This window comes from Lathamus discolor, chromosome 3 (genome assembly GCF_037157495.1).
Source record: "Lathamus discolor isolate bLatDis1 chromosome 3, bLatDis1.hap1, whole genome shotgun sequence".
Taxonomy (NCBI): domain Eukaryota; kingdom Metazoa; phylum Chordata; class Aves; order Psittaciformes; family Psittacidae; genus Lathamus; species Lathamus discolor.
Window position 1 is genome coordinate 53259698 of NC_088886.1, and position 14375 is coordinate 53274072.

At 44.0% G+C, this 14375-nt stretch overlaps 1 protein-coding gene across 3 annotated transcripts in view; it reads left to right on the top strand.

Annotated features, from left to right (window-relative positions):
- The first annotated feature begins 1507 nt into the window (after nucleotides 1-1507).
- The window catches only part of NTNG1 (netrin G1), a 160481-nt gene continuing 147613 nt past the window's right edge, over nucleotides 1508-14375 (top strand). For all 3 annotated transcript variants that reach the window (XM_065675228.1, XM_065675226.1, XM_065675227.1), the window contains exons 1-2: nucleotides 1508-1647; nucleotides 7725-8432. In XM_065675228.1, the coding sequence (XP_065531300.1) occupies nucleotides 8187-8432 (246 nt within the window). In that variant the 5' untranslated portion in view covers nucleotides 1508-1647; nucleotides 7725-8186. The remainder of the gene's footprint in view (nucleotides 1648-7724; nucleotides 8433-14375) is intronic.

A 14375-nucleotide genomic window follows, 5' to 3' on the forward strand; every position in this document is an offset into this window, starting at 1 on the left:
AACAAAAGCTGGGAGGAACTAGAAGATATCTTTTTACTTTGCTGGTTTAGCTAGCCATAAGGGAAAGAAGCAAAATGCCCTTCTTAATGGCTCCTGCCAGTTATTTACACAGCCTATCAAATTCCACGGCCCAAATGGAGAACAAGTCTCTCACTCTACCAGAAATCCTCTGCCTCATTTCATCCGGTTACGTCCTGGCACTGGAAATTGCCAAATCTTGTCAACCAAATGCAATAGCAGTGTCGCCTACATAAACACGTTTAACACCTCTTAACATGCAAAACACGCAAACAAACGATAAACGCGGCTCCTGAGTCTTCACAATACGGCCAGTGTCTGACTGCCAGAGATGGCACAGGGAGTTGGGGCAATTCAGTAACCAGGTAGTTTCCAGGAGTGAGCACGATTCCTACACGGGACTCACTATGCATTATTAGTTTTAGATACTGTTTTATAGCCTGGAAAAGTCTGAAGGAGAAAACTGTGTACGTCTCATTTAAGCAACAGAAATGGAGCGAGTGGGTGCAAGAGGGAACCGAGCAGGCAGAGAAGAATGAGGGACCAGAGTATCTGCATCCCTCTGGAGCCCAGAGGGACTGGAACGAGGAGGGCGATCACAGCACCACCGCAACAGTACAAACAACGCTTTCTCCCTGCCTCGGTGGCATTCCGGTGCTATGGGCTGAGGAAGGATCCGCACCCAGCGGACCCTCCTGTGACACGAGCGGGACGCTACCCTAGCCCCGCGTCCAAGCGCCGCCGGGCTCGGGCAGCAAAAGCCCTTGGGGCGATCTCCGCGAGTGCGTTAACAGGCTGAAGCCGAAACAGAGAAGGAAATAGAAGGCCGCTCCAGCGGGAAGGGACCAGCCAAAGACCACCAGGGCTGGGCCGCTGCAGCTCCCATCCCCGCCGGGACTGCGGCCGAGAGGGAGGCGGAGAACCTCACCCTCCCTCTGGGGCAGGCGGCGCCGGCGGTCCGCACGGCGGGGGTGGCGGGGCGGGGAGCACGGCGGCGGGGGGGGCGGGCGCGGCGGCGGCGCTAGGGCCGCGCGTGGCGCGGGCCCGGAGGTGGGGTAGCTGCCGCCGCCCCGCTCGCCGGCAGTCGCGGGGAGACGGCTCCGAAGTGAGGAGGAGGCGCCGCTGCCGCCCGAAGTTTGGCCGCGCCGCCGGAGACCTCCGTGCCGCAGCCCCGGACCGGGGCGCGAACCCGCCGCTCTCCCCGCTCCTCATGCCGCTGCCGCCGGCGCCCCGAGCGGGGACACCCTCGCCTTGAGTGGCTGTGGTTGCGGGCGGGGAGCACCTGCGCCGTGCCCTCTTCCGCGGCGATGATCTGCGCGCCCGCACACCGTCCGCCGCCCCGCCGTGCGCCGAAGGAGAGCGGCAGCCCGCCCGCCCAGCCGCCCGCCCAGCCGCCCGCCTGCACCTCCGCGCACCGCCAAACTTCGGCGCCGACAAGTGCCTAGGGACAGCGGCAGCCCCCGCTGAGACCCCCGCGCCCCTCCGGCAACTTTCCCCGGGGGAAGCAGCTCCCCGGCTCGACCCGCGGCGTCTCATGCCGCCGCCGCCGCCGCCAAGGGAGCCCCAGCGCGTCCCGGCGCCGCGGCGGCTCCGCGCCGCCCCGCGGTGAGGCGAGCCCGCGTCCGCGCGGTGAGTACCGCCCGCAACTCCGCGCACCCCGGGACGGGACGAGTGGGGCCGCGCGGCGCGGTGCCGGGATACGCGTGTGCGGAGCGCGTGAGGGTACCGTTCTCCCTCGCGGAGGCGCGGACCGAGGGCGGATTGGCGCGGGCCGCGCGCCCCCTGCCGCCCGCGCGGAGCGCGGCGCGGCCGAGGCTGGGCCCGGGCGGGGCGGGGCGGTACCTGCGCGGCTGTCTCCTCCGCGGGAGCTGGAACTAAGGCCGAGCCGCGGAGCGCGGCCGGCGGAAGAGCCGTGAAGTGTGGGGGGAGGGCGTTCCTCACGGCCGCTCCCGCCCCGCAGCGCGGATTTTTCCGCGGGGGAGGAGCGAGGAAGAGCAGAAGTTCCATTTGACCGCTGGTGGGGTGGTGGCGGAGGGAATAGCCCCGCCGGCCGAGGAGCAGCGGGCAGGTCGCTGGTACTCAACCTGGAAACAGTTCCTTCCTTTGCATCGGAAATTGCGGGCGGCTTTACTAGATGCTGACACGCACACCCCACACAACCCGAACCCCTAAAGAAACCCAACGCGGTGGGGAGCAGCGCAGATCGGCCAAACCCCATAAAACTGATGCTTTTGTACTCTCAAAGTTGTTGCGTGTGCGTTTTGGGCTTCTGCTGCCGAATATACTTTTGTTGTTCTGCAATCAACTTTTCAATATCCCTGATCGGATGTGCTAGGAGCCAGCCTCACTTCTGCAGAGATGTTAGCAGAGACAGTGAGTGAAACAAACGGTGGAGATGCTTTTAAAGAGAAAATAAATCACTGTCTTGCCTAAGGATGATGTGGTTGAGGTTGAGAAGCTGTGGCCTGGGCAGCCCATCATGGGGAGGAAAACCACAGTAGAACTTTCCCTGGCTTGGCTGTTGTTGGTTTTGTGTTGTGTTGTGTTTTTTTGTGGTTTTTTTTTTTTTTTGGTGTGTGAGGGTTTTGTTTTGTTGTGGTTTTTTAATTGGACAAAAATAAAGGTTGATTTCTGGCATATTTCTGGAGCTTTAAAGGATGTTTACCAGAGAGTTTCCAGCAGTTAGTGGGAATATCCTCATAGAGTCCTGGACTTTGCCATCAACCCTCAGCCCTGTGACACTGATGAGAAGTGGCACCAACTTTCTAGCTATGTATGTAAAACCTGGCAGTAGCACAGAATAAATGCAGGGTCTGGTAGGCATTCGTCTTCATTCATTTCTGAGGCTAAGAACTTGCAGTTAGAAAGGCGTCAGCTCGCACTACGACTTGAAAGCTTGGTAGTCCTGTGTTCTGGAAATACTGCCTGAGGAGCAGGTATTACTGTAATGAGGGAGAAAAATAATGACCAAAAAACCTGCAGCTGCCCCAGCTGCTAACTTGCATTCTGAGAGGAAGAACTGGCAGAACAGATTCATGCTAGGTACAGAGCTATTTAAGGCAATAAACCACAATTATAAAGATTCTAGAGGAAAAATGTAAAGCAGCTCTGTACAAAGGCTCTAAAATTTAAATAGCTGAAGTGCTTTTACTCCATATGCTGACAGCTGATGGTAGCCGGCAAGTAATGGCAGCGGTAGCATGAGATGCCATTCAGCAAAGAATGATGTGGGAAAACCCGAAATATTTTAAGTGTAGTGCCGAATCCCAGTATTTTGGTAGCAGAATGCTGTATTTTATTTTCTTCAGCCGATAGGTATTGGCATTTTACGTTCCTCTTGAGGCAAAGAAATCTTTTTTTTGCTAAATAATTAAGTAAGCTAGATAAAAATAGAACCTAAACTTTGTTCAGAGTCCAAAGGCACCACAGCAATTGTTTGTAATATACTGTATTTCCTACAAGTATTGACGGAAAGCATATAGAAAATTATTAAATACAGGGTCACTTCTTGTTTGCATTGATGGATAATTTTGCACTTATAAAAGGGGTTGAGTAGTTGTTTTTTTAAAATATAGGAGCTTTATATGTACCAGGTTCTTAAGTTGTCTGTGTGTAGCAAGGTGAAGAACACTGGGAAGCTGCAGGTATGGGGATTAGTTCTGTTTTGCAATACACATTATTTTGCATGTTCTAAAACAGAAATAATTAATAGCTGGGAGCCGACACAAAAGGCTCTTTTTACTTGGGCTTGATTAGATACACTCAACTGCTGAAGCCCTTAGGGATACAAACTTGAAACATGTTTCCTTTGGGAGAAACTGCTCTGCAGGCACGGGTGTTGGGAGATGACAGCCAGTATGCCAAGCCACGCTTCGTGAGTTTAGCTGATTCTCCTCAGACTGCCATGCATTGTAACAACTGGTTTTGGCTCTCGCTCTTGTGTGTAGTGGCAGCTACACTTTCTCCAATGCATGGTCTGTGATTGCTTGTTATTACCTCCTTTGCTTACCTGCTGTTTTGGCTGAGAGGGAGGCCAGGAGTCCACTGTATGGTTTGCACAGAGGCTTCCCGGCAGGGAGCTCGGGCAGGGTATCCAGCCAACGCAGTTTGTGCAGAGGGAGTTATTTAGAAAGGGGATGGATTCTCACTATGATGGAAGGAGGCAGAGGAGGAGTGTTTGCTAACAACCCCTAATGGGATCTGAAGTTCTTCACCGGCACAGATTCTGCCAAGACATGTTTAGCTGGTTTGTAAAGGGGGTACCTGCTCAGACTGCTGAATTAAAATACTGTGTGAGGTGTGACTTCACCCACCTGGAAAGGGATGTGGGTGCTCAGCACTGCCTTCACAGCTGGTTTGAGCCTGGAGGTCAGCTGCATGCAATTCCTCTTAAGCAGCTATAACATACACTCTGTGGCTTGTATACCCAGCACTTTGCAGATGGAGTTCTTTGGGGGAAGGCAGGGAAAGCAGAAGTGCTTTCAGCACTTCTGCCTCTCCAGTACCTCTCAGTGTTTTCTATATTGCAGAGGCTATGACACATAGGAATGTCCAATGCCCAAAACACCCTGTAGTGCATACTGCTGTTGCTCCACAAAAGAGGAATGGGCTTTGAAAGGTTTTCATACATTAGCTAGTGTCCTGCCAGCCTTCACCCTCAGTCATTAAGAACACTGCTCCCTGTTTGCCATCCCCATGGGCCACCAAAATCCATGGTGTATGACTAGCAGAGCACCATGAGGTGCAGGGAGTTGCAGCACCGGACATTAGTTATCCCCAATTTGTTGGATTGCTTTTTCGAAAGGCCAAACACACAGGCATTACTGGGAAGGAATACGTCTTTTAATGTTGCCCACAGATAGCAGCTTAGCGTTGCACAACTGGTACGGATGTAAACTTCAGTAGTGTTATTCTAAGCATTTTTTTTTACAGAACCATTCAAATAGATACGTCCTTAGCAATAGAGCACAGGAATGTAGAATGCATATCGTGAGTGACTCTGCAGGAATAAATATAAGCAAGAGAAATCATACAGCTCCATCAGAAAAAAAAAACCCAGAACAGGATCCTTAATGTGCTTTGGTCAATATGTTTCCCTCTATCAATGTAAGCTCATTAAAAGAAGATATTGCAGACTAACTGAGCCATGCTGTATTAGTTCTTGCCAAAGCTTGACATTTTTAATACATTAATAATATGTCTGTAATGTAATGGAAAACTGTTAATCAGAACTGGTTATATGCCAGAAATTTAAGCTATAATTGGCTGCTTCTTGTCAGGAATGTCTGTTGTACACTGCTACACCTGCCTAATGCTCAGATGTCTTGCACTCCTCTGCACTTTTTCCTTGTCAGTGCACTAAATTCGATCGATGTTATAGTCTATAATTCTGTGTAATGACCATGATTATGACTGGCTTACTTTAATGAGAATTCATTATATGGGAGGTATTTCAATGCAGTGTGTTAAGGTGGTGGCTTGCTTCACATTAGTTTAGTCCTGTCCAATCCTGTTTATTAGTGGGTCTTAGTCTCAGCGGTTATAAAAGGTTACAGGTAACTGAAGAGCTAGCAAGGAAAATGTTCAAAGAAAACAAATCTGTTTTTTCCTGAATATACAGGCTTGTAGTCTAAGGATAATTAAACTCAGTAACTTCTTATTTGTACACATAAACATGATATTCACCTGCTGTTTATTCCAGCAATGACCTAGCATTCTCCAATATAGAGTGTGTTTTGATTTGTCACAAATTTAAAATAATTTTTCTCTTTTTTTAGCAGAGTGGTTGTTTCCTTTTTGTATAATAATTGTTCTAAGCTACGGGGTTTTGTTTGGTTGACTCTTTGGGGCCTTTTTCCCCCCTGCGAAATAGTAAAATACATTGGAAAGGACTAGTAGGAAAGACTACGAGGTGTCTTTAGAATGACATGTTCAGTGTTCTCTGAATTCCTGAATTCCAAGACAATAAATAAGTAAACATTCACACTGAAAACCAAAAAGAATGTAAGGTCGCTATAAAACCAGTGGTACTACACAGTGTGCTTCTTAGAAAGATTTAATTTAAATATTTCTGCTTTTGTGCAGAGAATTCAGATTTGAACTTAATCAAATTCAGATTTGAACTTAAATATGTGTGAACTAATTGAGAATTGCTATTGCATGGAAATTCAGATATTCTCTGCCTATTCTGATAAAATATGAGAGTTGTATGGTGACACTTGATAAAATGAATATAATGGAAAATTGCATTTACGTCCATACAGCAATTATTGTAAATTACTTTGCTATGGAAACACAATTCAACCATCTGTTGGCATTTCATGGTGTCTGTAGTTTAGCTCAGTTTAAGATGAAGGATTATTTAAATATATGGGGAGGCTGCTTGCGAATAGCTAAGGAGCTTGCCAGGTCACATATCGCTTCCCGTGGTTTCAAGGTATAGAAGCATTCATAGTACTGAGCGTAATTAAAAACTAGGAACAAGCAAAGTGGGCTGCAGAGAATGGTAACTTACAGTTGTTTCTTAACATCTGTCTGATGTTCCTGTCCAACCCTAACTATTCTATGATTCTATTATTCTATGATTCTATGATGGGTTTGCTTAGATTTTATCATCCAGACAGAAAGAGCGCAGAGGTGCTTCAGCGGCTGGCTGGAATCCTCCTCCCGCAGAAAGCCCAGTACCCAGGCTCCCCATCTCCAGCTGGCATGGGCTGACACCAGGCACAGGCTGAGAGAAATGAGTTGGAGTTCCTAGCCCTGGTTTCCCCTTTTTGTGATTAGGGTCCTTACACTGTCTTTGCAATTTCTCTCATTCATAGTTTGTATTTTTGCCTGTGTGTTTTAGGATATGCATATATTAAGTCATAAAATTCTGAGATTTTATACATGTAATGATATAATTTAGGTGGTACAAACCAAGGGAATTTCTATTTATTTTGCGGAAGAGAGGGAAGGGGATATATCTGCTGTAAAATAAATGCTGAATACACAGGTACCCCCACCCCAAAACCTAGGAAACCTAGGAAACTAAGACGCAGAAGTGGGAAGCATCCTTATAATAAGCTACAGATAAACCATTATCTTAAGCAGTAGTTTGTCCCCAGTGTGATCAGTAAATCACAGTTCAAAGGGGAAAAAAAAGAAGTGCAAAGCTCTCCCAATGCTAATGAGAAACTTCAAGGAAACAGAAGTGTGTGCATACAATATCTTTGTTACTCTTCCAAAAGCTCTTTTGGAGCTTGCTGAGGTCCTTTTGCCAAGACACCATCTGTACCTTGTAGTCCTGATACCCATCTCTGTGTCACTTTAATAAAAGAGCCTTCCTGCTGCTGCCCCACAGCGCTGGGCTGACTGCTCCCCTGCCTGCCTGCCTACATGATTTGGGCAATAGTTTGAGTTCAGTACATTGCTCTATAGTTTTGCTATCTTGAAAATACAGTTTTGGAAGCAAAAATTAGTAACTTACCTGGAACATTATAAATCTGTCTTTGTTAGAGAATAGTTCAATCCTTCATGTCAAAATACTTTTCACTGTGAATCATTCTGGTAGTTCGTTCATTCTAGCACAGCACCTATGGTAAAGGTTATCCATATTATAGCAATTTGCTTTATATTGCATCAAACCTCCAAAATGTCAACATATCATATATTTTGTAATGCATTGATTCTTGGACAATAACTCTGATTTTTATTGTTTCTAAAAGGGTGCTGGTGCCAGAAAAAAAGAATGATTGATGGGAAACAGACACCAGCCTGCAGACATTCATCCTTTTTCTTCAGATACTGATTTATCAGTGTGTCTGGGCATCCCCTGCAAGCCCTGAACACGGAGGATCACTCAGGGTTATCGACAGTGTAGCGGAAGACCTGCAGCTTCACAAATTATTATCTGCTGTTGGACATCTTTTACAAGAAGCCCTGACAGATAAGTTATAAGACAAAGGACAATCACTGTGTTGCTGCGAAAGGTTGTCATCGTGGTCTGGGTGGCTTCTACCAAAGTCTTCAACATAGCGAAGCAAACACAAGATCCTAATGCTTCACACTTGAGTTGGAACCTATTTTATAAAGTATATACATGTATATGTAAACGTATGTATGATCTATAGACTGCACAAACGCCAGTACTGAACATCCTTACGAAGGTGACCTAAAAGGATTTAGAAATGTATTTGTCAAGATTCCTGTCACTTCACGCCCTCTGGGTTACCGTATCCTCTGTGATGCAGCACTACCCTTCCGTGTGGGGACACTATGACGTGTGTAAGACTCAGATTTACACAGAAGAAGGAAAAGTATGGGATTACATGGCCTGCCAGCCGGAAGCCAGGGACATGATCAAATATGTAAAAGTGACTCTGGATCCCCCAGACATAACATGTGGAGATCCTCCTGAGACTTTCTGTGCAATGGTAAGGCATGCTTTTAATTTTGCTTAATTAGTGGGTATATATTTGTGATAGATGACTTCAAAACGGAAGCTCTAGAGTGCACATGTAATTATCCAAGAAAATCTGCATCGTGTTCTGAATGTGAAAGGTTCTGCTGAATAAAACACAGAGCAGTACATTAAGCTGGGCAATGAGGTGCTCTACTTATGGGGACCTAACGTGCCTTCATCTGAATTTGATATCTCTTTAGACCAACTTTTAATGACTTGAGAGCAAGCAGGATAAAACTCCTAGTGTGCTAATCTGTAACTGGGGTGCATTTGATTGGACCACAAAAGACTTGAATGAATTGGTTCTAATACGCATCACCTCAAAGCATTATAATGTGGTGTAATATTCAGCATCATGTCCAACGTGTTAGAAACTCAAACTACAGAAGCTTAAAAAGTGGTGGTGGGAGCTGGTCTGGTGGAGATTTTCCAGCAAACCTACGCAGCCATGGGCAGCACTGCTGGAGCATTGCTACTGCACACAGCAGGTGTGTACCAGCAGATCCATACCTGCTTGTATGGACACTGCACCAAGAAACACCTTCAGGCAGGAGCCAGCTCTGCCAGCTACTCACAGCTTTCTTCTTTAACTCAGACTGTAAGCATTCAAGACAACTAAAATAAACCAAAGCCAAGCTACTTAATTTACATGCTCCTAAAATTAAAGAATAGTTTTGGAAATGTTGGGCTTGGTAAATAATTGTACAGGTATGAGAAACCAGGCAGACATTGTATATATCAACCTTTTAAAGCTGTGCTGCTCCCAAGTGTTTGATAAATTGTGATGTAAAAGGTCATTCAAGTTAAGATCTTCAACATGTACATAACTTGTTTCTTCTCACTAACATAGAGAAATTATTTTCTTTGCCGTGGAATGTTTCCGCTAGATACTGAGTGGAAAATACAGTATCCTTTAACCAGAAAATTTGTGTTTGAGGTGCTTAACATATGTACTTGCATCTACTAAGAAAGTACTGGAAGCTTACATCACATTACCTACATAATTTAGAATTGAAAACCCAGCGAGTTCTGGTAAGTGAAGTTATCATAATTGAGAAAAGGCTACAAGACATTAATTTGCCTGTATACGAATCATCATTGCTGTGTGACAGCATCCCCACTGGAAGGAAATTGGCTTTTAAATGCCTTATGGCATCATTTTTAACCACTACTCTTCTGTAAGGAGTTCAGGTCCAACCACACATACATTTAGGGCATTATGTGCGTACATGCAGCTGCTTCCCATGAACATTAATAGCCACGTGATAAATTGTGGAGCCACGTGAATAAATTACATTCACTGTGAACCTCTGACAGCACCACTTGCTCTCTGCTCTGTAATCCGTCTCTGCTGACATGGCTTTGACACTCTAAACCTCAGAGCAGCTTCAAGCAGCCACTGTTTAAAAACAAATAAAAGCAATGTACCCCATGTAATATGGTCTTTTTTCTTTATCTTGGAATGTATTTTCTCCCTCAGAATAGCAACAGCTGTGATTTAGCCCTCAACTGATGATGTTTAGTAACTCGTCATGTACTGAATAAGAAAAGTTGTTCTTAGTGCAAAATAAAGTGACCAGTAAATTTTTTTTCTTCCTTTTAGTGCAGATAAACAGTGCAGCAGTAATTTTTTAAGTTTCTGAAGGCCTTGGTTATCAGCCTAGTCTCTAGACAGAATAATGATTTTAAACAAAAGACATTTTAAAAACAAATAAAATGGTGTCAGACCTCCCCTGAAAATGTTTGACGTAGCAAGGTCCCTGATGCTGTGATGGAGGATGGAAATTTGCATGGAATGAGCTGAGGTTACAGCTGTACCTCGCTTGCTGCTTAAGCCCTTGAGATGCAGAAGGCCACCAGAATCCTGACACAGGAATTAGAGAAAGCGGAAGAACTGGGGAGAAGGACAGTGCTCATGAGGATCTGTATTTAGTGATGTGAATGTAGAGCGATTAACTCCTACACGATAAGCTGTTGTATTTGCTTTAAATATAGATGTATATTGTGCATGAACACTATATTCAGATATGCACTGGTAATTAGGAAATTGGTAATTGGTAATTAAGAAAGTGACAGAAATGCTTGATGTTCCTGAAGTACTGCACAGCGGCAGAGCGCTCTCATTCCCAAAAAATGCTTTATGTCTATCTCTACTATAGCTACGTGTAGAAATTACATTTTTCCTTCCAAATGAGGTTTTACATATTTTTAGGGAAGAGCCTTTGGCATTTCCTAGTGAGATCTTTTATTTTTGTGCTCATTTTTAGCTTTAGACATTTAGTTAAGAAGATAGCAACGACATACTTGGAGAAGCTGGGCAGTGGAAAAGAGTGCATTCCTGTTAGGCATGTTCTTGCACTAGAAAAAAATCCCAGAATTAAATGACAGAGATCCAAAGGTTTCTTCTCAGCATAGGAAAGTGCTGAACTGACTTATATAAATGCTTGCGTTTTTTGTTGTTAAGTATTGGATGCTAAACCTGTGTACCAGTGTTCTGTTATTGAAATCATGTTAACAAGATCAGGGCCCTTTCAGATATCCTAACAATAAGGTACCAAAAAGCTGAGACTCCTTCTGCAGGAAGAGGAGGAGGAGGTTGACGCAGCCTCCTGGTTTGCTCCCATATCAAGTCTTTCATCAGGCATGGTAATTTTCTGTCCACTACTACTGTATGGACTAAGATACTAGCTCTGTTGAATTCGGGTCAGCTATTAGTGTAGTGTAGATTATATCCCTGAAACACAACCAGAATGAGAGTCCCGCGTCCTACTGGGAGATTACGGTAAAATCTAAGGCAATCTGTGAGAGGGAAACGGTAATAATTTGGAATAACGCACAATGCAATCGTGCATGCAGTGCTTGCAAGCATACAATAGAGACAAGATGGACAGTAAAATTTGCCTCCTACTTATTTCTGCATATTCCCCATGGAATTAAATGTTCATATGAGTCCATTATGAATATTTTACTCCCTGAGCTTGTTCAGTTGACAGACCAGATAATGAGGTTTTGCACATCCAGATTTGTTTCAAAAAGCAACACTTGTCTAGTGGTAGCTAAACCTAGCATGTGGCAGGTCACCGCTTGTAAGTACCTTTGGGTCATCCCTCCAGGACAGCATCCAAAAGTATTACAGGGAACATGTAGCTGGAAAACTATCCCACAATAGCATCTATGTAATCTGTTTTGAATATAACATTATAGTTTCTGGTGACATTCAATATTGACAACTCATGAGATTATTCTGAAATCTCAAACCCCTGGAAACCTACAATTATGTGAGAGTTTCAGCTTTCATTTAAGCATCATCTTTATTTTCCTAGTCCTTCTGGTTGCAGAGAAAAGTTTGAAAATGAAACCAAGAAACTCAAAAAGCAAAAGCCAAGTAAATAGCCCTCGAAATTATTTTGTGTTTAAAATCTCATCATCATTTTAGCAGTCACTCAGGCTTTTTAGGGCTTGGTAAAGGATCTAGCTTGAGAGGACAGATGCAGGGAAGAAACATATAAGCAAATGAGTGGCTTAGAGCAGTCAGCATAGTGGTTTCTGGCCATGGAGTTGCTTGTGTCTATAAGGAGGATGTGACAGCATCCTTCCCCAACAGGTAGTACTTCTCCTGCCTGTGGAATAACCAGCCCCTGGCAGAGGGATTTGATTTGTCATCTCTGGCTTTCCTGTATGTTTTAAAGCAGTCCCTAGCTGCATAGAGTGAGGCATGCACACTGGCAGACAATGCATGTCTGCTTTCTGTGGCATTTGGCTGTCCTTTATCAGTCTCAGAGTTGGACTGGACGATCATGGCATTTGAGCCAGCATGACCATTCCTGTGGGTTTGTGGTTCATGAACTTTAAGCATTTGGCAGTGTAAGAGCATAGCTGGCACCATATGTTTACACTTAGTTGGCCTGGGAGGAGAAGGAAGGGGAAGGAAAAGAGAGAAGAGAAAGAAGCTACTTAACATTTTCCAAACTGCAGGATTCACTTTGCAGAGATAGTGTAAGCAAATTTTTTAGTACCCTAGGGATGCTGGTTCTTGTGGCCTGCAGCATTTCAGTTTACAAAACAAATCTGCTTTAAATCCCTGGGAGTAACTAACAGTTGGTGATATCTTCTACTTCCCTCTTTGTAAGCACTTGTTACAATTTCACAAAACTTTGTCCCGTTATGAAATGAAACAAAACTGACTTTTTAAGACTGTCACTATCTTATGCCCTTGGAGAGCAGTGCATAGGTGACTTCTGACTTCTTTATTTCTAAAACATAGCAATCCCACCACCCCAAAGTCACCCTTGCATGGGCTGACCCCTGTGCTGAAATCCAGGCTTAGCATACGGTTTGCATCCAAACCTTAGCCAGGATTACTGTGAAAATTCACCACCAAGTTAACCAGGAGACTCCTAGTGGCTATTGCTGTAATCGGCAAACTGGAGATGAATTTACCTTACCAACCTGTCTTTGTGGCTAAAACAGCAACATAAAAATACAATTTTCTGCTTATGTTTATCCTAGCTATCATAACACCATCCCATATCCCAGTGGCTAAAAAAATTATGAAATTATTGTTAATTATCCATTGCCTGCAGCTAATTTTCTTCTAGGTTAAACAGAAGCTTGAAAAGCAGCCTACAGACGGGAGTCCTGTGCATTTGTACAATTTATAGAGCAGAAATGCTGATGACAGTAGAAATTTGAGCCCTTGAGTGCTACTCTGTATTTCATAGCCAGATCAAAACTAAATTAAGAAACAAAGATTATTAAAAAGTCTTCTGTGCATGTAATTCTGGCATAATATTATGAGGTGGACATTAAATTCTTCCCTCCGAGACTTTCAGAATCATTAATATATGCTTAATTACAAATAGACTCATATTGCTTAAAAGAAGGGAAATGCTCCGTAGTGTAGTTGGTGATACCATTATTATGTTTACTGAAATAAATAAATGAAGATATTCTTCTGTGTAAGATATAAATCAAAAATACAAAATAAAAACATATTTTTTTAAGCATTTTGGCATGTGTACATGCACTGTTAAGCAAGACATTTTAAATAATAGTTGTATGTTTTGAAAGTATGTGCAGCTCAAAGTTATTGCAGATTTTATTTACAATGCCTTCATTCATCAATTTTGGACTCTTTTAAGCACATTTTATTAATAGAAGTGTTGCTTTGTCATTGTTGGAAATAACCTTATTTTTCAGGGAGCAGAGTTCTTATTTTGCTGTTTCCTTGTAAGTTACTGGGTATTTAATTTCATTTCTAGTACTGCAAAACCTATATGATGTGCTACAGCTCCCCTGCACTTTCTCCTCTCCCCTGCATAGGACAGGACTCCTACACCACCACACTGATATGACTGTTCCCATCAAAGCACCACTTTGGTCCTTATGTTCCAGCCTCAGACCGGAACAGGTAGCAGGACAAAAGGAAAGTGAGAAGCTCATATGATGCTCTTTTCCTCTGCTACTCCCCCTGCTCCCTCCTGTTGGTCAACACAGAGGCAACAGCCTACTTGTACCTTCAGCAGCAGGCTGCCTGCAGACACTTCAAAGGCATCTCGTTCATTGGACCTCCAGGGAAAGGAGTTCTTGGCTTCATAAAAAAGAAAAAAATGGGTATACTTAATGAGAGTAGGAATAACAAAAAAAATATAAACCAAATTTGTTTGGTAAGTTTTCTTCCAAGTGGAAGCAATCTAAAAATTAATAATTTCTCATAAATCAAAACTGATAATTGCCACTAAAAAAGATTTGCATTTTATTCATTATCACACATGAAGATTGTCCAGTAAATCATTAACAAAACCCCATCCAGTTGCTTTTTTCTCCTCAGTCACACTTTGGCTGCTGGAATGTTTTCAAACCTTAAACAAAGCAAAAGCATGCCCACAAAGTATGTAAGTTGTTAAAAATATTT